General features: G+C 43.6%; 2 protein-coding genes across 3 annotated transcripts in view; both read right to left on the bottom strand.

Moving 5' to 3' along the window:
- The window catches only part of LOC310791301 (receptor-interacting serine/threonine-protein kinase 3-like), a 93,929-nt gene that overhangs the window by 2,899 nt on the left and 67,699 nt on the right, over positions 1-23,331 (bottom strand). For both annotated transcript variants that reach the window (XM_083652988.1, XM_083652989.1), the window contains exons 9-10: positions 8,781-8,862; positions 1,319-1,355 (exon numbers count right to left, since the gene is read on the bottom strand). In XM_083652988.1, the coding sequence (XP_083509114.1) occupies positions 1,319-1,355; positions 8,781-8,862 (119 nt within the window). The remainder of the gene's footprint in view (positions 1-1,318; positions 1,356-8,780; positions 8,863-23,331) is intronic.
- The window catches only part of LOC310791130 (receptor-interacting serine/threonine-protein kinase 3-like), a gene marked incomplete at its 3' end in the record, with an annotated part of 34,855 nt that continues 20,624 nt past the window's right edge, over positions 9,101-23,331 (bottom strand). The window contains exons 7-8 of the mRNA XM_083652829.1: positions 15,506-15,661; positions 9,101-9,276 (exon numbers count right to left, since the gene is read on the bottom strand). Coding sequence (XP_083508955.1) covers positions 9,101-9,276; positions 15,506-15,661 — 332 coding nt within the window. The remainder of the gene's footprint in view (positions 9,277-15,505; positions 15,662-23,331) is intronic.

Genomic DNA, 23,331 nt, shown 5'->3' with positions numbered 1-23,331 from the left:
TATGTTACTGCATGCTGCAGATCTCTCTCTGGGTCTGATACAGTATGTTACTGCATGCTGCAGATCTCTCTCTGGGTCTGATAGACTATGTTACTGCATGCTGCAGATCTCTCTCTGGGTCGTATACACTACGTTACTGCATGCTGCAGATCTCTCTCTGGGTCTGATACACTATGTTACTGCATGCTGCAGATCTCTCTCTGGGTCTGATACACTATGTTACTGCATGCTGCAGAGCTCTCTCTGGGTCTGATACACTACTGCATGCTGCAGATCTCTCTCTGGGTCTGATACACTATGTTACTGCATGCTGCAGATCTCTCTCTGGGTCTGATACACTACTGCATGCTGCAGATCTCTCTCTGGGTCTGATACACTATGTTACTGCATGCTGCAGAGCTCTCTCTGGGTCTGGGACACTTTCCCTCAGAGGGCTGGTTATGGGAGGGAACCGTTCACTTGGCCAGTCAAATGCCAGTGATGGATTCAGTCCTCCCCAATCAGTAATGACTTTGCGATCAGATGACACGGGAGGCGCAGCCCATTTTACGAACCGCTCTCTCATCGGTGCTACGACCTGTCACTCATTCAATTTCAACCCGCCTTCAAAAACCAGCAGTGGCTGTGAAGTGGCACAGACTCATGTATGTAGTATGCAGAGCGCAGAGATTCAACGTCATATCTGAGTCTGCTGCAGCAAGGAACAAACATCAAGCCCTCCCACAAGCGTACACTTTTGTGGGGGCTGGCGGGCAAACTTCAGAATAAAGCAATTCACTTTCAGAATAAAGGTATTCAAATTCTCACCTTTGGAGAAACAAGGTATTTCAATGAACGAAACAACAAATCTTGCATCAAAATACTGATGTGAAGATTACATGGAGTGAAACTGTGGCTGCAAAGCATTACTCAAATTTAATATTAAGATTAACGTTACAATGAGAGTTTTATTTTGAAATCCCTTAAGGGAGAAAAAAAACACTAAACTGAACTGCTCATGAACTGAACTGCTCATTTTTCAGGACTGTGAACTTAGTTCAAAGTTCAAAATTGTGAACTATGAACATGAACTAGTTCATTTTAATCTGCGTGAGCTGAACTTTGAGCTAGCTCTTGTGTGAACTTGCACAACACTGGAAGGGCCAAATTCTGACTTGATACCTCTTTTTAGGAGAGCTGGATAATATAAACTGTTTTAAAATCATAGAGACAGAGCTTTGACTCATAATAATGCTGCTGTAATGATGTCACTGCTGAGCTGATGATGTCACTGCTGAGCTGTAATGATGTCATGGACAGTTAGAGATGGTCATCTTACGTCTTAGGTTTGGTCTGCTTCTCCTCTTCCCGAACACCTTTACACACAAACAACACACACACACACACACACACACACACACACACACACACACACACACACACACACACACACACACACACACACACACAGACAGAATCAGAATCAGAAACACTTTATTGCCAAATGCATCGCAAGGACACACAGGAATTCATTCTGGTGAATCAGCACACTCGACAAGATACAATAAACAGACATGCGTATACGACAGTGAAGACAAGACACTGAGGACATGAAGGAGCATAGTTGGTTACCACAACCATTAGTTTTGACTAAAAAGTGCAGCTATGCTAACCTTGCTTGCAAGATGGATAACCTCGCGAGATCAAAAGAGATTCTCTCGACGTAATCCATCTTGTCATGCACAGGCAGTTAAGATGATTGGCCGAACCATGCCGGCTCGACGAATCAGCGGCAGCCTTAGTCTGGGCAAGTAGTGGGTACATGGTCTTTATAGTTCTTTTCACTCGTCAACATGGCTGCCACCGCGGAAGTGACAGGCAGTCTGAATGAAATTGAATGTAACGTTCCCAATTCTATGTATTAAATTCTAAAAAACGACCCTCAACATTTGGGAAGGCTAAGCCACACAACTAGTTCGTTATAATCTAACGTCATGCTTTGAAGGAGACTTTACGACGATAAGGACGGTGAGGACTCAATCAATGATAGACAGGCACCTTCCTCCGGTCGCAAACGTGACGTCAGAGGCATGGCGATCTGATTGGTTGAAGTTAACACGCACCAGCGGTGATAGACAGATGGGTCATCCAATCACCTGCCAAGTAACTTGGCAAAAGTGCCCGCCTCCGTCAGCGGGTCAGGTTACTGCATTCCCAGATCGACTGGTTTAGTGAAACGTAATGTGGAGCTAAAGCGTCCATCTGGCAGCGTCAGGTTACAGCTATGCACTCATAAAAGCATTCATAAAAACAATAAAATCACTAGAAACTAAGATAAAAACTTTAATTATAGAAACGCATGGATTAAAATAGTAAGATAAAGTGCTCTAAAGGGTGACTGGAAGGCCAGGGGGGTGGGGGGGGGGGTCTCATGACCTCAGAAGTGAGTGGGCTTGTTGAGGAGAGAGACAGCCCTCGGGAAGAAGCTGTTTAGGTGGCGTGTGGTTCTGATCTTGATGGCACAGAACCGCCTTCCTGATGGAAGTTTCCTAAACAAACAGTTACCAGGATGAGAAGGGTCAGAGAGGATCCTCCCTGCCCGCTTCCTGACCCTGGCATCATACAGTTCACTCAGTGACAGTTGCTGTTGTCCTGTCAGCTTCTCTGCTGTGCGCACAATACGCTGCAGTCTGCCCTTAGCAAGGTCAGAGACAGAGCCCAACCACACGCCACACACACACACACACACACACACACACACACACGCCCCACACACACACACACACACACACACACACACACACACACACACACACACACACACAACGGCGGCAACTTATCCTACATATCTCAACAAATTATGCATCATACAGAAGAAATATCTAAGATTTATATCTCATTCTAATAGATACGCTCCTTCGGCACCCCTCTTTAAAAAATATAATATATTACCCATTGACAAAGTGAATGTTTTTCAAACATGCTTATTCTTACACAAGTTTATATACTGTATAGGAAACATGATATTCCATGCAGTCACCCTTCAGTATTTGTTCATTCCCACCACAAATGTCCATTCATATCAAACAAGACACAGCAACAACAATCTACTCTTACCGCGCACACGGACTTCAAGGCACCAATTCAACATGACTTTTAGAGGTCCTAAGCTTTGGAGTGAATTAAGCCTACCGCTAAGATCAATGTCCTCTTATTCTGCTTTCAAAAAGCACCTGAAGAAACATCTACTGTCCTCCTGATCCCTGTACTCATCCTTCTCTGACACATTTTGACAACTTTTCTCTAACAGACTTTGTTTTCCTCTTAGCCTTCATGTTTTTGCTTCAGATGCAAATGACCTTATTTTTGCTGCTTTGCTGATTTAACATGTAGTTTTTCTTTTTGTGTTTTTTTGTTGAGAGTTTAGCCTGCATGTCACAAAATTGATATGAGTAGGTGTGGAACTCTGTACAAGCCTGCAAAGGCTTCGTTCCCACCTTGCACAGATTTGTACCTAAATTTGTGCTAAACAAATAAACTAAACTAAACAAACACACACACACACACACACACACACACACACACACACAGGGCAGAGACAGAGCCCAACCACACAGAGATGGATGATGAGAGACTGGGTCAGGACCGGACGGGAGACGTTGAGTTTACGGAGCTGTCTGAGAAAGCGGATCCGGATTTTTTAATTAGGTGATTGCCCTAATTACCTAATGATGTGATGACATCACACACACACACCCACACCCATGTGCATGTGCCAATAGGGCAGGCGAGGCCACGCGGCAGCCAAGCTGCATGTGAGGCCGTGCAGCGTCCGAGCTGCATATGCGAGCTGCAGGGCCAGCTCAACGAGCTGCAGGGCCAGCAGGGCGGGCGAGCCTAGGAATCGAGCGTATATTAATATTATATTATTCATATTAATATATATATAAACCCATTGATACCTGATGCAGCATTTGCGTGTATATCCCTCATTTGTGTGTGTATCTCTTTAAGACCGCGTCTTAAAGGGATACACACACAAATGCTGCATCAGGTATCAATGGGTTAATATATATTAATATATTATTAATATTGAGCATTTCGGAATGACATTCTATTTCTATGTGTATGTTATTGTTTTTTACTTCTCTACTACTACTTTTAAGGGGGGAGGGGTGAAGAAAAAGTGGATAAAAACTGCTCATGATAAATGATAATGGAAGAATTTTTGAATGGAATGACATTGATGGAAATTAAGAGCTGACCTGATGAAGGCTGAGCGGTCTGGACCATGGTACCCTGCTCTGTTGTCCTTTCTTCTTCTCCTCCTCCTCCTTCTCCCTGGTCCTGGAAAGAGGGAGAGAGAGAGAGTTGGCAGAAATTGTGCATGGACATTTCACATGGACACAGTACTATCTTCCCCCCCCCCCCATTGTCACTTTAAAGGACTTTTATTTTCCACTTTATAATATATATAATATATAATTTGAGATTGTTTTCTGTTTTGCTCCATCTTCTTCTACACTGCATACTTGCACTAAGTCAAATCTGATTCCTCACTATATTCAAATGAATCACGAATCTTGAAAACGACTCTTGAAAGACGTCATGTTGAATATTTCTGTTGAAGAGAAATATTCAAAGCAGCATTTTGAGTGGATCATTACCAGTCTTGTCAGCACTTCATGGACGGCTTTGCTAACTCCTGGTGTGGCCTTCTTAAAGAGCTCCTCTGTCACATCTGTGCAGTCTGCAAACAACAGAGCAAGAGAAGAAGATTACATACTGTACCAAGCGCCACATTTTGGATTCTTCTAACAATAATTCTGAATTTTGTTCTTAAAGTCGAGCTGAACCCAAAAATTACTTTTCTTTTCTTTTACGGTAGTTCAAATACCTGGGTATGCAGTGCACCTATTTAATAATGTATGTCAAAAAAATCACACAAATAGAATTTCTTTAGTTTTTCACACTTTTTTACATCAAAAGTTCCTTTTTCAAGATTTCATTGATAACAGTAATGTACAGTTTGCTGACGTCACCTAGTACTATCAAATTTCTACCGTATTTCAACCAATCATATCACGACATGCAGCTGTCAATCAAATCTTCATTTCAGGATAATTTTGTCTTCCAAATGAAGTAGAAAATGGCGCCTAGTGCCTGTCATCTGGCAGAATTCCTATCCCATAAACTAACTACTAACTTCACCAATTGTTAGAAACATGAACAAAAAACAAGAAGTATAATCTCTAAGAATGCAAAGAAATGTAACTGGCTCGTTAAAACGCGCATTCCAGGGATATCGTATTTACAGAAATAGCTAAAAGGCGCGTGGTTGTCAGGGGTCGCCCCTCGGAGATTTCAGGCGGGCGGGCAGCACCCATGCATCGGATTGTCCGCTCGCTCCGCACAAAGCAGCTGGTTGCCTGGTACTCCGCGGATCCCACTCGCATAGCACGACAACACGTTGAATCCCACTGGATTTGGGGGTGGAACACGCCATGATTGACCAATGCCAAAGCCAGTCGACAGAATTGTCAAATCAAACCATCGACCTGATAATGACCCGCCTCTCAACTTGTCATCTCAGACAAATTATGTTTTCAGTCTGAAACGGACGAATGGGTTCAGTTCGACTTTAATGTCCTGCTAATTCTCAAACCTGTTCTGATTCGGTTTATAAAAGTAGATAGCCAGTAAAAAGCAGCTTACAGCTAAATCGCTTTAAGTCAGTATTACAATGTTATTCATTTTCTTCGTTTTACAGTCTGTAAAATATATCAGTAGTTTTGATCAATTTATGCAAGCAGAGGCTGCCTATTCTATTTAATTTATTTACTTTGTATTTATTTAACGGTTCTTTATACAGGGCCCATTAATTTGTGAGCAAGCTCTTTTTTTCAAGGACGCCCATGAGAAGAACATATACAACAATTACAAAATTACGCTACATATAAAACAATAAAAATCACACGAAAATCACAGATGCCGACAAATAAGAGGACGTCTCTATGTAGAGCAGTCGGTCCATTCCCCCCCCCCGATTTTTTTTATCACATTTTTATCCCCCATTAGTGCAAATTTATATTTATCCTGGTTAGGGTTAGGGTTATTCCAACGAGTTCCCCTCCCTCTGAACAGGCGTCCCGAACGACCAGAGGAGGCACCACTTCAGCGACCAGGATATTGCATGTTTTGGTTAAGGGGTTCCTACATGAAGGAAACCCCCGGGAGGCACGGGGAGAACATGCAAACTCCACACAGAAAGGCCCTTTTGACGACCCCACCTGGGCAGTGGGCACTCGAGGACATGCGGACGGGCACGCATTCCTTCAGCGTTCACAGCGTCCCAGGTGGGAATCGAACCCAGGACCTTCGAGTTGTGAGGCGACAGCCCTTACCACTGCACTACCGTACCGCCCCAGTCGGTCCAGTTTGAGTGAGTCCTGATGCTGGTTCCATCTATCAGGAGCATAAAAGTGAACGTGGTCTTTCCTGACTCAGTATTCATATGTGGAATGACAAATCTAATGTGTCTGATATATCCTGAAGCACTGACATTTAAAAGTCAATTCAAATACAATGGAAGCTTGCCACACAAGGCCTTATAAATAAATAAAATACAATGGTGATCTCTTCTAACGGTAAGAGGAGGCCAACCCACTTTTTCATGTAAAACACAATGATGAGTATGAAACCTCACCAGTAATAAAACACAGAGCACTGTGAAATACTGCATCAAGCAGCTTCAGTGTGGAAGGTGAAGCATGCATGTATAGGACATCACCATAATCCACTAATTATTCAAACCAATAATAATAATAATATCCAGTAATAATTCCCAAACTTTTTGCGCTTGTGACCCTATTTTGACATCACAAAAATCTAGGGACCTGAGACATTTCAAATTCCGGTAGAACATTGATAATATCATCAGTGACATCGTCAGTGATGTCACATAATGTTTCTTTTTCCCCGCAGAATTCTGACTTTAATCTGAGAATTCTTACTTTAATCTAAAAATTCTGATTTAAAAAAAAAAAAATCTGACTTTTTTTCCTCAAAATTCTGACAGTAACGTTGAATTCTGCCTTTAATCTCAGAATTCTGACTTTATTCTCAGAATCCTGATTTAAAGTTATAATCTAAAGGATTTTCATCAAAAAAAAAAAAAAGAGTCACACAATGTTGATTGAGGCTATGTCTATTTGGATGAAGCCTTTGCAGTATAGAGTGACATTGGCTGAGTTTCCCAACAAAGAAGCTTCTTAAGAGTTAAGAAGCTTCTTAAGGAGTTAAGAAGGCTCCAAAGAAGTGTTTCCCAAATGCCTTCTTAACAGCCTTCTTAATACATCGCTAAAGAAGGCTCTTAAGAAGCATCTTAACTGGAGCTGTCCACTATCTCGATGGGAGAGGTCCTCTGCGGCCCACTAGATGGCACTCTGAGCCCACCAGTGGGCCACGACCCAGTGGTTGAGAAACACTTCAAGGTTCAAGGTTCAAGGTTACTTTATTTTGTCTCCCAAGGGAGAAATTTGTCTTGGACACAGACCAGCAGCATACATACACAGTACAGTACACTACAAAAACATTAACAATAAGGCACACAGTGACACGTACATCCCGAAAAAAAATCAGACTTTTTTTCTCAAAATTCTGACAGTAACGTTGAATTCTGCCTTTAATCTCAGAATTCTGACTTTATTCTCAGAATCCTGATTTAAAGTTATAATCTAAAGGATTTTCATCAAAAAAAACACTGTTAATAACCTAATCGTGGTCATGTTAAACAAGAACTTCTTCTATTAAACATTATTTATTTCAGACATGTTCTGCAGTTCAAATAGCTTTATATACACAGCATACAACAAAATTGCGAGAAACACTACAGAATTTAAGTGACCTTGGGTTCTGTGAAAGGTGCTATATAAATCCACAACATTCTTATTATAAAAGGAATCCATTCTGATTAGAGGAATATAGCCTACGGTAAAACATTTAAAACACAAGTAACCATACACATACAGGGGAGATTTTCAAGTGTTCCCCAATTTTAAACACTAAAGGGTGCATGAAAGAAAGGAAAAAGGGAAAAACACAAGAGGAACAGTTCTCTTGGGTGTCACCCAAGAGAACAAGTATCTCCTTTTGTCTGACGCGGCTGGATCTGCCAGTGTTTCGTCATTAAGAAGGTGTTAAGAATGCCCCAGACCCTTCTTACAAAACCTTCTTAACGAAAGATCAGCTTAGCGCTAAGAAGCTTTTGGGAAACGCAGCCTTCTTAACGGAAGATAATTTTAGGTTAAGAAGCAATCGGGAAACGCGTTGGCTTCGTTGGCTTCTTACGGGAGCCTTAAGAAGGGTCAAAGAAGCTTCTTAGCGCTAAGAAACTTTTGGGAAACGCATGCCTTCGTAACGAAAGATCATCTTAGGCTAAGAAGCAATTGGGAAACGCGTTTGCTTCTCCTAGTGACTGAGAGCAGGTCTGAGAGCAGGTCACGTGGGGGATGGGTTTACCCAGGCTATCCTAAGGGGGCCTTAAGAAGGGTTAAAGAAGCTTCTTAGCGCTAAGAAGCTTTTGGGAAACCCAGCCATTGTGTGTGACATTACACTGTTTGGATCTCACCTGCAATTACCACAAACCGCCATAGGTGTCACCCAAGAGAACAAAACTGAAATCTTAGAGATTATCCTTTTAAGGGGGGCGGGGTGAAGAAAAAGTGGATAAAACCGCTCATGATAAATGATAATGGAAGAATTTTTGAATGGAATGACATTGATGGAAATTAAGAGCTGACCTGATGAAGGCTGAGGGGTCTGGACCATGGTACCCTGCTCTGTTATCCTTTCTTCTTCTCCTCCTCCTCCTTCTCCCTGGTCCTGGAAAGAGGGGGAGAGAGAGAGAGAAAGGAGAGAGAGTTGGCAGAAATTGTACATGGACATTTCACATGGACACAGTACTATCCTCCCCCCCCCCCACCCCCATTGTCACTTTAAATTACTTTTATTTTCCACTTTATAATATATAATATATAATTTGAGATTGTTTTCTGTTTTGCTCCATCTTCTTCTACACTTGCACTAAGTCAAATCTGATTAATCACTATATTCAAATGAATCATGAATCTTGAAAATGACTCTTGAAAGACGTCATGTTGAATATTTCTGTTGAAGAGGAATATTCAAAGCAGCATTTTGAGTGGATCATTACCAGTCTTGTCAGCACTTGATGGACGGCGTTGTTAATTCCTGGCTTGGCCTTCTTAAAGAGCTCCTCTGTCACATCTGTGCAGTCTGCAAACAACAGAGCAAGAGAGAAGATTTCATACCAAGCACCACATTTTGGATTCTTCTGACAATAATTCTGAATTTTGTTCTTAATGTCCTGCTAATTCTCAAACCTGTTCTGATTCGGTTTATAAAAGTAGATAGCCAGTAAAAAGCAGCTTACAGCTAAATCGCTTTAAAGGCCGGCTTTACCGTGGGGGAATATGAATATATATTAATTCTTAAAAAATCTTAAATTTCGAATCCGTTGAAATTTTTGAAATTGCTTGTTCACAAAGATTTTTTAAGAATTAATATATATTCATATTCCCCACGGTAAAGCCGGCCTTTAAGTCAGTATTACAATGTTATTCATTTTCTTCGTTTTACAGTCTGTAAAAATATATCAGTAGTTTTGATCAATTTATGCAAGCAGAGGCTGCCTATTCTATTCTATTTATTTACTTTGTATTTATTTAACCATTCTTTATACAGGGCCCATTAATTTGTGAGCAAGCTCTCTTTTTTCAAGGACGCCCATGAGAAATACAACACTTACAAAATGACGCTACATATAAAACAATAAAAATCACATGAAAATCACAGATGCCGCCAACGAAAAACAGGTGCAATTCCTATGCAATACATCCTCAAGTAGCGTCTCTATGTAGAACAGTCGGTCCAGTTTGAGTGAGTCCTGATGCTGGTTCCATCTATCAGGAGCATAAAAGTGAACGCGGTCTTTCCTGACTCAGTATTCATATGTGGAATGACAAATCTAATGTGTCTGATATCCTCAAGCACTGACATTTAAAAGTCAATTCAAATACAATGGAAGCACAAGGCCTTATAAATAAATAAAATACAATGGTGATCTCTTCTAACGGTAAGAGGAGGCCAACCCACTTTTTCATATAAAACACAATGATGAGTGTGAAACCTCACCAGTAATAAAACACAGAGCACTGTGAAATACGCATCAAGCAGCTTCAGTGTGGAAGGTGAAGCATGCATGTATAGGACATCACCATAATCCAATAATTATTCAAAGCAGGGGAGGTACGGTGGTGTAGTGGTAAGTGCTATCGCCTCACAGCTCGAAGGTCCTGGGTTCGATTCCCACCTGGGACGATGTGAGCGCTGAAGGAATGCGTGCCGGGTGGGGTCGTCAAAAGGGCCTTTCTGTGTGGAGTTTGCATGTTCTCCCCGTGCCTCCCAGGGGTTTCCTTCATATAGGAACCCCCTTCACAAAAACATGCTAAATCCTGGTTGCTATTACTCTGGTCGTTAAGGGCGCCTGTTCAGAGGGAGGGGAACTGATTGGAATAGCGTGAACCTCCCATGTGCTATGTCCTACCGGTGAAGCTTCCTCCGTCAGGTGAAAAGAAGCGGCTGGCTAACTGCCCATGTCTCGGAGGAAGCATGGAGCCAGTTTCGGCTCTCCGAGGGTGGAGTAGCAACCAGGATAAAGAAATTACGTTAGCACTAATGGGGGATAAAAATGGGATAAAAAATCGGGGGGGGGGAATTATTCAAAGCAATAATAATAATAATATCCAGTAATAATTCCCAAACTTTTTTGGCTTGTGACCCTATTTTGACGTCACAAAAATCAAGGGACCTGAGACATTTCAAATTCCGGTAGAACATTGATAATATCATCAGTGACATCGTCAGTGATGTCACATAATGTTTCTTTTTCCTTGCAGAATTCTGACTTTAACTCATTGAGTGCCAATGACGTCTAAAGACGTCAATTCAAATAGTAACGTAGAGTGGCAATGACGTCTAAAGACGTCAATTGCGTTTTTTGACGGTGGGACGTGGATCAAAGCCTGATGCATCTCCTGTACAAATATGGTGGATGTTGAAGGTGTAGAAGCTATTTTACGGACCCATTAGGTGGCGACAGTGCTCTCCAGATTAGAGAAAGGTGAGGAAAAACAGCAGAAGCCCCGTGATGAAACGGAAACCGATGCTGGAGCCAGAGCCGTATAGATTGCTCTGGCTGGAGCTAACGTTAGCTGCGAACAGCAGTCAATCCGCTCCCACAACTGAGCCCCTCTGTCTCTGCTGCATAGTTTCTCCACACGATTAGCCGCCAGAAAAGCAGCACCCGACGCCGAAGGGCCAAACCATTCTCAGCAGTCCGGTTTGGCTTTTCGGTATCGCGCTGGGAGCCGGCGCACAAAAACGGAGCACTCCGAAAATAGACGCTGGGTGCGTGTTAGGCTGTGTGTTAGTGTGGGGATGAGTTTCTCCCAGCTCCGCCGGCATGCAGGCTGTGTGTTGGTGTGGGGGTGAGTTTCTCCCAGCTCTGGCATGCAAGCTGTGTGTTGGTGTGGGGATCCCAGCTCCATGCAGAGATTTGTCGCCTGACGCAGGTAGCAGAGATTCGAGCAGAGCCACCAGAGACACGGAGGAGGAGTTTGCGGTTGAGGGGGGTGGGGCACGCAGGGCACCACACAACTACACCACGTCACTACATCAGAAAATATTAGCTTCAGAGTCAGTGATGTGCTTGAAATGCTTCATTTCACAAAAGGCTCATTATCTCAGCTTCTAATTTGAAACGTCTGTTTTTGGTGAAAACAACCTATCTTCTCCGGCTGATAACTAAAGAACGGAAAATGATATCAATAAACTTCTTTTTTGCTGATGATACAATAGAGTCTCATCGTTCTTTGTGCGTGTTCAGTGTTTACATAGTAATATCACACAATATTCTGTGGGCCTCGAGAAATCACTGAAAACGCTCTGAAAGGGCTGGCACTGGGAGCATCCGTTTTCCAAAAGTGGCTGGCACTCAATGAGTTAATCTAAAAATTCTGACTTTTTTTCTCAAAATTCTGACAGTAAAATTGGATTCTGTCTTTAATCTCAGAATTCTGACTTTATTCTCAGAATCCTGATTTAAAGTTGTAGGGCCCTATCTTCCCACAGGCCTTAGGCGCAAAAACTGGCGTTAACACATTGAGTGCCACAGCGCTTCAGTAAAATTGTCTGGAGCCTGTGCCAGATTCACTTCCATTCAGTTGAAAACAGCTATAGAATTTTTTCTATTATGGCTATATTAACGGGGCTGGACTTTAATGAAACATTGAACACTCCTGCTTCTTCCAAAGAAGAAATTTTGTTTCTAGACAGTTCCATTATGAAATTACAGCCTCTCAAAAAAGTGCACTTTCAAGGGTTTTCTGTCGTTTTTTTTTACTTTCCAAGATATAGGCCCTTTTATGAATACCTTTTGCACTCTAATTTCGAGCACATTCACTGACTCTGGCTGGTGTTTTCTGATGTGGTGGCGTGTGGTGTGGTTTCTGTGCAGCCTGTGTGTCACACACCCCTCTCCCCCCCCCCCCCCCCTCCCCCCTCTCCCCCCTCTCCCCTCTCCACCTCTGAGCTGCGGGCTCCTCCCACACGCACAGAGTTTGTTTTCTCGTTTTTGCCCCGGACAGATCCCAGCGCCCATCAAGGAAATGATGCGCGCTGGCAAACGCGACTGAACGAAAAGGCATGGCCGTTCGGCTTCGGATGCTGGCTTTCTAGGAAATCGTGTGGAGATAGATAGAAGCATAAGAGCTCAGTTGTCAGCGCGGATGCAGCCGAGCCCACTCTCCGCTGTAGACAGAGCAATATATACGGCTCTGGCAGAAAGCATGCATCGGTTTCCACTTTCTCCGCTGTCTCCTGTACAAAGTAAAGGATCTGAGGTGGGTGGAGCAGCTCCTGTGACGATGTTTAAGGTGGCGCCGTGTGATCCCTTGAAGGGATTCATGCTCACTGGCTAGGTACGACCTTAAACAGCAGAATTATGGAATAATATGAATTATGATTTTAGGACGTCCACAGACGTCCTTGGCACTCCTCGTTACTTTTTTTTAGGACGTCCACAGACGTCCTTGGCACTGAATGTGTTAAATGCAAAAAAACGTGCCTTGCGCCTGCCTCGGGAAGATAGCAACATGGTTTTATGCCCCGAAATGCGCTTTACGCCAAAGAGGCGTGGCGCAGTGCCGGAATAGGCCAGAATGGGTGTATCTTCCCCCCTGGCGTTAATTTAGCGCTTAGCGCTTTTCAAAACCAGGCCTTATTCAGTGCGCCATGGATATTGTGCGTATTTACACACAGCTCTCCTCTGCCCTCACACTCTCTCCCCCCTTCTCTCTCTCTCTCTCTCCCTCTCTCTTGCGCGATGGAAAAAAAGTAGTTATATCGTAGTTTTGAGCCCCTGTCATTCAGAGGCTGTTCTCTCCCCCTCTCTCTCGCTCTCACTCCCTCTCTCTCGCACATCAGACAGGCACAAAGACCAATGGAAAAAACGTTGTTATATGGTAGTTTTGAGCCCCTGTCATTCAGAGGCTGTTGAGCCACATGTGAAATCTCCCAGCATGCATTGAGGCTAATACATTTCGAGAATAAATATCAACCAAATCAGCCTAAATTGCCTAAAGTGGTAGATAGAAATAATGTTTCTGTTCACACAACATGCAATTCTCTAACATTTCAATATTGGCCAAAATAAAACATAGAAATCCAAACACTATGTGAAACATATATGTACCCTAGGTGGTATATATATCCCTCGCAGATATAACGTGATTGAGATGAGAGACAGCCGTAACACGGTTCTACTGTGATGTCCGCTCCGCTCCAATAAGACTTGGCTTACTTCACATTTACTTTTACAATAAAAACACATTTATGCAATGACTTTACATAATGTAGGCTATATTTATGTGCATCATCTGCAGCACTGGAGAAGAAAAGGTAGCGAGAGAAAACGATATCATTCTAATCTGGACAAAGTTTCACCAATCTAATCTCATCATGCAGGGGCGGACTGGGATCATAATTCAGGCCGGGCATTAGATACCAAGCAGGCCAGGCCGATACGGGCCGACGCGCATGCCGGCGTCCGAAGGGCGGCGGCGAAAAATTTGGGGCGTTTGAAGCTCAATTTGGGCTGTTTGAAGCCCAATTTGGGCCGTTTGAAGCCAGATTTGGGTCGTTTAAAGCCAGATTTGGGCTGTTTGAAGCCCGATGTGGGCCGTTTATAGCCCAATTTGGGCCGTTTGAAGCCCAATTTGGGCCAAGTCCAATGTTACAATGAGATGCACCCACTTTAAACCTGAATAAAGTAATAAAACCACTAGTAAACCAGTAGGCGGCGCCTGGCCTGCTGTTCAGTGAGTGGCCTGGCCTGGCCTGCAAAAAAAAAAAAAAAAAAAAATTTTTTTTTTTTTGCAGGCCAGGCCAGGCCAGGCCACCGGGCATTTGCCCGACGTGCCCGATTATGCAGTCCGCCACTGTCATCATGACATACGCCACATAGGGATAGGCTATATTTTTTCGAGCCAATGAGTTTAGAACATTCTTTTCACTTTGATCTTGCATTAGTGTAGCGTATTTACATGCTTGCAGTATTTAAACTGCAGTTAGATTGGTTTGAGAAGCATAATGATATGGAATATTATATATAGAGACAGACGGGGATGAAAGGGAGGGGGGGAGCTCAGAGCGCTTGGCTTTTCTGACCGGACTGGATGAGATCACTCCGTGGAATTGGAGCTTAAAAGGGAAGCTTGTGATTTGTTTACTGCACTTCTCCAATGAGCAGATTGTGCATAATTTTACGCTTAAAAGCGTGGTTATAATGCCTAAGGCCGCGTGTAGCGCCGATACCAAAATATTGAGTGCGTCGGTCCACGCCCACTAATCTGCGCTGCGCCTGGCGTTGGGCGCAGTTCATAGGCCGATGCAACGATAGAGACCATAATCTAAAGGATTTTCATCTAAAAAAAAGAGTCACTCACAATGTTGATTGAGGCTATGTCGATTTGGATGAAGCCTTTGCAGTATAGAGTGACATGACATTGTGTGACATTACACTGTTTGGATCTCTCCTGCAATTACCACCCACCGCCATAGGTGTCACCCAAGAGAACAAAACTGAAATCTTAGAGATTATCACTTTAAACTCAAAACGAATATATATATAAAATTGCAAGTGACTGTAATTATCTTCGGTAATATAAAATTGTGTGGTGTAATTTTTAGTTGTTGTTTTTTCAGGCGACTCTATTTGAATTCCAGGTGACCCCACTTAGGGTCGCGACCCTAAGTTTGGGAACCACTGCCATAAAGATAGCACAATGTCTTTCTACTAAGGAAATAAAAATTCTATTCTGTTTCTCAAATCCATTCTCTGGTTAGCTCTTCAGTTCCAGCAGGCTCATGGAAGGGGCTTCCTCACCGAGGGAGGAGGGCCTTTCAGTGGGTATCTGCCCCCAGCAGCTCTCCATGAGCTCCACCAGACTCCTCAGCCCTGGAGTCTGATCTTGGTTGATGTCAGCCAGCGGGGGGCGGTGTCCTTTCGGGACAAGCAGCAGCACCAAGCTGGGCTTGGCATCTGGAGGACAGTAGTGAGGGTTAAGAAGTGCTTCTGTATCCACAAGGCAACTAATTTGATCCTAGAAACAGTCACTTTAGACATATTCAAAGTCTCCTGAACTAATAGAGTAAATGCTACTCCTCTAGTTCAGGATTGAGCAATGGCATTGGCACAAGCAGTGAACTCCTGAAGATTTCCAGACATCACTCGGATGGCCTGTATGTACACAGACACAACATGGACCTTACCCACCCAGGCCCCAAGTGCTACGTCTGTGTCGCTCGCAGAGCAGCTCTTGTTTAGAAGCTACCTGGAACATCTAGCCTGGTTAAAACAATCATATGGTTTTAAACAGGCTATGCATTGAAGGTGTTTTCATGGAGTGGAGAATTGCTTTCTGAAATATATCTCTGATGTAAACTATGCGATGCGTTGAAAAATGTAATTAAGAGTCTGTCTTGCATTAAAGGATGGCTTTACCGGTTTTCAACCAGATTTGTATCCTTACAATGTCAGTAGTATGAGTAGATGGGCAGCCTTTACCTCCCCTCAGTAAACCCTCTTGGCTGTACTCCCTTTTCATTCACATTCACACTGCACCGCTCTGACGTGTTTTATGTCACGACCGCATCAGAGCGGTGCATCATACATGCAGAAGGGCTGTAGATTAGAACTACAACTCTTTTGTGTGTGTGTGCCCCGCCTCCACGCGCAGAGAGGGCGGCGTCACAGCTCTGAAATCAAAACACTCCGTCAGCCATCTTTTCTGCCCGCATCGGTCTGCTAGCTAACTTAGCTCACACTGCTAAAGCAAAGCTACTATGACTGAACCATGGCTGGAGGAAATATTCCTGATGAAATTGAAGAGTTTGATATGGATGAAGAAGATTTCCAAAGTGTGCTAATAAACTCTGACATTCAGGGCTACTTAACGCTATATGAGCCAGAATACAGTGCAGAGGAATTGCGCTGTATGGAAGAAGAAGAGGCAGTTAAGCAGGCCACCGGAGACGAACCAGAGCCCGGCACAGAGCCTCCCCGTGCCGGGGACAACTTCTGCATGGTGCCGCGGCCGCAAATGTGCTCCGATGGATACAGAAGAGGAGTCGCTCTGCTACAGCGAATTTCACAGAGGCCAATTTCTTCTTGGAGAAGTCGCTGAATATGCCGAGGAACGAGAGGGATGTGTAAGGTTGCATCAAAGTTTTGGACCACACACACATGGATCGTTGGGTTTTAGATACTTTTTTGAGGAGATCAAAAATAAACTGGAAGAGACAGCCAAGGCCAGCAGCATCGAGTAAGTATTGTAATAATAGCAGAACGTGTAACAATACATTACTATACTGTTTTGGTCTTAGAAGAGTGGCGTCTGGGAATAAATTAAATAATTATGTGATGATGTTTTTCATAGCGATACGATACGTGTAACAACGCGTTACTATGACGTCAACCGCTCCATGTACTAGCAGATTGTTGGATAAGTTAAATAGTAATCTGCAGTGGGCTAGAATGAAAGTGAAGCCAAGTAAGTCCAGGAGTATTTCAATCATTAAAGGGAGGGTAGTAGGTAAGAAGTTTGTTATAAATGATGAGGTGGTGCCTACAGTGTTAGAGAAACCAGTCAAGAGTTTGGGAAGATGGTATGATGCAAGTCTCAGTGATAAGGGACAGTTTGAGGAGGTGAGGCAGGAAATGATTCAAGGTATTTCAAGTATAGACAAGTCAGGGCTCCCAGGAAAGTTAAAGTTGTGGTGTTTGCAGTTTGGATTGTTGCCTCGGTTGATGTGGCCACTGACAGTGTATGAGGTTCCCCTTTCAAAGGTAGAAAAGCTAGAAAGGATGATTAACTCATTCATTAGAAAATGGCTCGGAGTCCCACGCTGCCTAAGCAGTGTAGCCTTATATGGGAAAGGCATATTGGAATTTCCATTATCTAGCCTGACAGAGGAGTTCAAGTGTGCTAAGGTTAGACTGGAAATGAGTCTGACTCAGTCAAAGGATCCAGTGGTTAGGAGTGTAGCGCCCACAGTTAAAACAGGGAGGAAGTGGAACCCAAAGGAGGCAGTACAGCAAGCACAGTCAGCTCTTAGACACAGGGATATCATAGGTCAGGTGCAGCATGGGCGTGGAGGCTTAGGGTTGTGCATAAGGAAACCTGTGTGGAACAAGGCATCAGTAATAGAAAAGAGGAAGATGGTAGTTGAAGAAGTACATAGGCAAGAGGAGGCAGTAAGATGTACTAAGGCAGTGTCGCAGGCAAAGCAAGGACAGTGGGTGAACTGGGAGAGTGTAGAGAAGAGAAAGTTGAAGTGGAGAGAGTTGTGGAGCATGGAGGCCAGCAGAATTAGATTTATTCTAGGGGCTACTTATGATGTGCTGCCATCTCCCCAGAACTTAAATCAGTGGTTGGGCGAGGATGGTGCCTGCCCGTTGTGTTCTAGTGTATGTACACTGAGGCATATACTGTCAGGGTGTAAGGTCAGTCTCTCCCAGGGGCGATACACCTGGCGTCACAACCAGGTGTTGAAATGTTTGGCAGCTGCAGTTGAGGAAAAGCGGCTAGAAGTAAATTCTCTAGTTGCTAGCAAAGAGACTAGACAGATCAAATTTGTACGTGAGGGAGAATAGATTAGACCAATTAAGGTCAGGCACAAGTTAGGGCAGCTAAGTGTAGGTGGAGCCTGGGAAATGAGGGTTGACTTGAATGAACAGCTAGTCATCCCAGCATATATAGTTAGCACCCGGCTACGTCCGGACTTGTTACTGTGGTCTGAGGTAGAGAAGAGAGTTTATTTTATCGAACTCACAGTCCCGTGGGAAGATCGAGTTGAGGAGGCTTATGAGCGCAAGAAAGCTAGGTATGCTGAAATGGCAGCAGAGGCAGAGCAGCGAGGTTGGAGGGCTCAAGTGCGGCCTGTAGAGGTGGGCTGCCGTGGTTTTGTGGCAAAGTCCGTTATTGCCTTATTAACACATTGACTGCCAGCCTTTTTTCAATGCTGTCGGTAGGTTCTGCCAGGGGGGTTTTTGAGGATTCTAGGCTCATTTTACAACAGCCGAGGATTCTTTTCTGTTAATACTTCGTGAACACCAATCATCTAAAAATAACTAATAGAATGTGTGCTTTCTCTGTCTAAAAGAGTTAGTTTGTAGAGTTAGTAGTTATGTAAGCATTAGCAGTTGAATACAGCATGGTTTCAGCGTGAGAAAAATTATTCAGAGATAAACGGCTTTTTGTGAAATTCGATAGAACAGTCACTTTAACCATTCATTTTTGGCATCAGTAAGACCTAAACAATAGTTTTGAACAGTAATTTCCTCCATAACAGCAGGAAACTCCCCTCTGCTCAACTCCTCCCTCCGTGGGCGTTCTTCTTGGCTGCAGCGCCATGTCACAAGCACTTTCCTACCTGTGCAAATGCACTTTCTCATACTCTCGACCTCTCAAATAAATTTCTGAATAGAAATTAAATTACTCTAAATTAGAGCGAAAAAGAAACAAAAAAGAATGGGTTGAAAATCCCATTCTAAAAGCCTTTTATGGCTGTTTCCAATTTGGTGCTATTTTGCAAGGCAAAATGACCTGCTGCACCACAAGCTTGTCACAGTCTCACTGCCCCGCTGCCGCTGTGCGGCTGTGCCTGGCCGCTCCCCGAGGAAGCCCGGCTGGACTCGCCCGCCTCCCGGAGCCCTGGCCGAGAGCTCCGATGAAGCCCCTGCGACTCTGGTCATATTTACGCTGCGTGCCTCAAAGTGTGCTCCATCCGCAATCCACCATGCAAGTTTGCAATCCCCCACAGCCAGGACCCAGGTGAAAGCGAAAGCGTTTTCGCCCCATCCATTTTCATGATAATGGCTTCCATGCTGCTGTCTTGGCTTGCTTGGCTCTCAATAGTCTGAGCACCGTCTCCACTCAGTGGGTCGGCGGAATGGATTGCACACGCCCGGCGGCTCTAACACTATAATAGGAGATGCAAAAGGGCCAGATCAACGATCCACCGTCAAAAAAAAAAAATCGATTTTTTTTTTGGACGTGTAAACACGTCGTTGGCAGTCAACAGCTGGATATTGAAAACGTGTTAACACGTCGTTGGCAGTCAATGTGTTAACTGAGTTGGGCATTCGGGGACGGAGCCTGAAACTTGCGGTTAGCAACATGTCTCAGGCAGCAGAACGAGCAAGTGAATGGCTGTGGATAAGGAGGAAACATGCTAGCTGGGGAGCTCGCTAAGGTCAGATTGATTGTTTGTTGTTGGTCATGATTAACGGTCCGCATCAACAGGGCTGAATCATTGACAGTGGTGGTGTAGTTAGGGATTGTTTGTTGTTGGTCATGATTAACGGTCCGCATCAACAGGGCTGAATCATTGACAGTGGTGGTGTAGTCAGGAATGTCATACCGAACCAACCTGGATAGCTAGGCTTAGATAGTGAGGTAATATGCAGTTGTGCGGTGGTAGCATGGAGGGGGGTGTTTCCAGGACGCTGGATTACACCGTTAAGCCTTCTTGAGGTGTCGTGGGCCTAACTTAACGAAACGTCGGTGAAGGAAGGTGCCCACTTGAAAACCCCAATGACATGCTTCATACTGCTGTTGGCTAGGGTAGGTAACTGGTGATTTGTGTCTTGTTTATTAGTTTGTTAGCCTGTTAGCTTGTTTTATTCTGGATTGGGTTTCTAAATGTGTTTTTCCTCAGATTTTGGCACAAGGGATAGTAACATCTTGTCCTGTGTATTAGTTAATACTATACTGTTTTGGTGTCTGTGTAACGTTAGTCCTGATAGCTAGCAGTAAATTATGATGATAACCAATCTTTTTTGCATAATACTATTTAGCAGAACATTTATATGTCACGTCAAACGCCAAACGTTACACTGAAAATAGGCTTGCCGTTCTAATATTGTTTTTTCTTTGTTTGTTTTTTGTTTTTTTGCAGACAGTGTCGCCTGATAGCCTATCGACAGTTCCTCGAGTGGGTTCTACATGGCGAGAGAGGGAGGCATCGTCGTATTGTTTTGCCAGCGTGTTCTGCAGGCGATTAGAGCCATGTACCTTTCACCTGATGGACAATACCATGGCTTCCAGCAAACAATCCATGACATAGAAGGGCATCCATTTTTCTTTTTTTTTAGGCTACAATGCCGATTAGAACAAATCTTTGAACTTTGAACTACGCTTTTTGGACATCCAATTTTCATTTTACATAGTGTTTACATATTGTCAGAACTTTTATTAAAATTTCAAATATATGTTGCTTGTAGTTTGGTTATTTGCCACTTTAAACAGTCATGCCGGTATGGGGTTGTAAAAGCTGCAGCCAATAGGTTGATATTTACATTAGATGCAGTAGATTCTTTGAGGTCTTTGAGCAGTTATTGCTGGCATCTATTCATTCTGCACCTGCATCAATACTTACTACTGTGTTAACCAAAGAAACACAAACTTTTTACTGTTGTAAAGACAAAGTATAAACACCTGGGATGCAGAGCTGTTGATTTTCACACCAACCTATAAAATGTCTTCATTTAGAAATCACACATTAATTTGTAATAGAAATCCTACTGCATGTTACAATCCCCAAAATACTTCATTTTCTAAGACAGTGGTTCTCAAACTTTCCATGTCAAGGACCCCTAAACTGACCCAAATTAGACCACTGACCCCCATTTGATAAGATTATGTCCCAGAGCCCCCCATCTGATAAGATTTTTGCTTTAGATGTTTTATTACAGAAAGTGTATGAAACCCATGACCAAAATAGTCCTACATTCTGTCATTGTGTTACTTATGGATGGAATTCACATCTGAATGAAAACATATTTGAATGATTTCAAATCCTTGACTTGCTAATCAATTCCAGTCTGTTTGAGGTCTGATTGCATAGTGCATACGCCACCCCACAGATGAGGACACAGTGGTAAGTGATGTAAAAAAAACAAGGCCAGGTCGAAACCTGGCATAGGGCCGGTGTGTGCTCAGTAAAGTGCAGAACTCTGCCAAGGTGTATTGTGCTTAACACATTCAGTGCCAAGGACGTCTGTGGACGTCCTAAAAAAAAGTAACGAGGAGTGCCAAGGACGTCTGTGGACGTCCTAAAATCATAATTCATATTATTCCATAATTCTGCTGTTTAAGGTCGTACCTAGCCAGTGAGCATGAATCCCTTCAAGGGATCACACGGCGCCACCTTAAACATCGTCACAGGAGCTGCTCCACCCACCTCAGATCCTTTACTTTGTACAGGAGACAGCGGAGAAAGCGGCGATCAAAGTGGAAACGGATGCATGCTTCAGCCAGAGCCGTATATATTGCTCTGTCTACAGCGGACAGTGGGCTCGGCTGCATCCGCGCTCACAACTGAGCTCTTATGCTTCTATCTATCTCCACACGATTTCCTAGAAAGCCAGCATCCGAAGCCGAACGGCCAAGCCTTTTCGTTCAGTCGCGTTTGCCAGCGCGCATCATTTCCTTCTTGATGGGCGCTGGGATCTGTCCGGGGCAAAAACGAGAAAACAAACTCTGTGCGTGTGGGAGGAGCCCGCAGCTCAGAGGTGGAGAGGGGAGAGGGGGGAGGGGGGGGGGGGGGGGGGAGGGGTGTGTGGCACACAGGCTTCACAGAAACCACACCACACGCCACCACATCAGAAAACACCAGCCAGAGTCAGTGAATGTGCTCGAAATTAGAGTGCAAAAGGTATTCATAAAAGGGCCTATATCTTGGAAACTAAAAAAAAACGACAGAAAACCCTTGAAAGTGCACTTTTTTGAGAGGCTGTAATTTCATAATGGAACTGTCTAGAAACAAAATTTCTTCTTTGGAAGAAGCAGGAGTGTTCAATGTTTCATTAAAGTCCAGCCCCGTTAATATAGCCATAATAGAAAAAATTCTATAGCTGTTTTCAACTGAATGGAAGTGAATCTGGCACAGGCTCCAGACAATTTTACTGAAGCGCTGTGGCACTGAATGTGTTAAAGGAGAACTTACCTCCAAAACACTTTTTTTCAGCTTTTAACCAATATATATGACTTTGGGGGTGATGTGTGAAGAATTCTGGTCAGAATTTCCACATTTGACACCAAACTGTTGCCATTTTACCATTTGTATCATTTTTCAGCAGCATACCTGGCATAAGCGCCCTCTAAGGGTGTAACACTGCTTTTTTTTTTTCTCAAATGAATGGGATATTTGACACGTCATGACGTCATGGTGAACCAAAGACTATGGGATTTCAAGATAGTTACTCCCCTACTCCCCCTGTACCCTTTCGGCTCCTCACAACTCCAAGCCTATTGCCATGATGTCACTTGACCTGTTAATTTATTACAATCGCCTGTTATTTTCCTACCAACTCCTATGTAACACAATACTATCAATAAACGCCACTATAATCATAAAAGGAAGGACATAGCAAGTAAATCATTCCCAACCTTTTTCATACTAAGGGGCCCTATGATGAGATTTGGTCTCATGTAAATCTTATTTTTTATTTTTTATAGCCTAGATATGATTTTGTCCAGAATTCCATATAATTAGGTTGAGAGACAACGAATGCTGGAATCCTCTCAAGGACGACTGGTGGTCTTCTGTGCCCCTTTTCGCTGGGGACACAGAGCTGCTGCACTGACTGCCCGGAGGGAGGGAGGGGTTTATTGTGTGTTTGCAGCAATCAGCTCCGAGAGCCCAGCA

Source organism: Poromitra crassiceps, assembly GCF_964638095.1.
Source record: "Poromitra crassiceps genome assembly, chromosome: 16".
Lineage (NCBI taxonomy): Eukaryota > Metazoa > Chordata > Actinopteri > Beryciformes > Melamphaidae > Poromitra > Poromitra crassiceps.
Note: the sequence above shows the minus strand (reverse complement) of the source record. Positions and strands in the feature narration are given on the sequence as shown.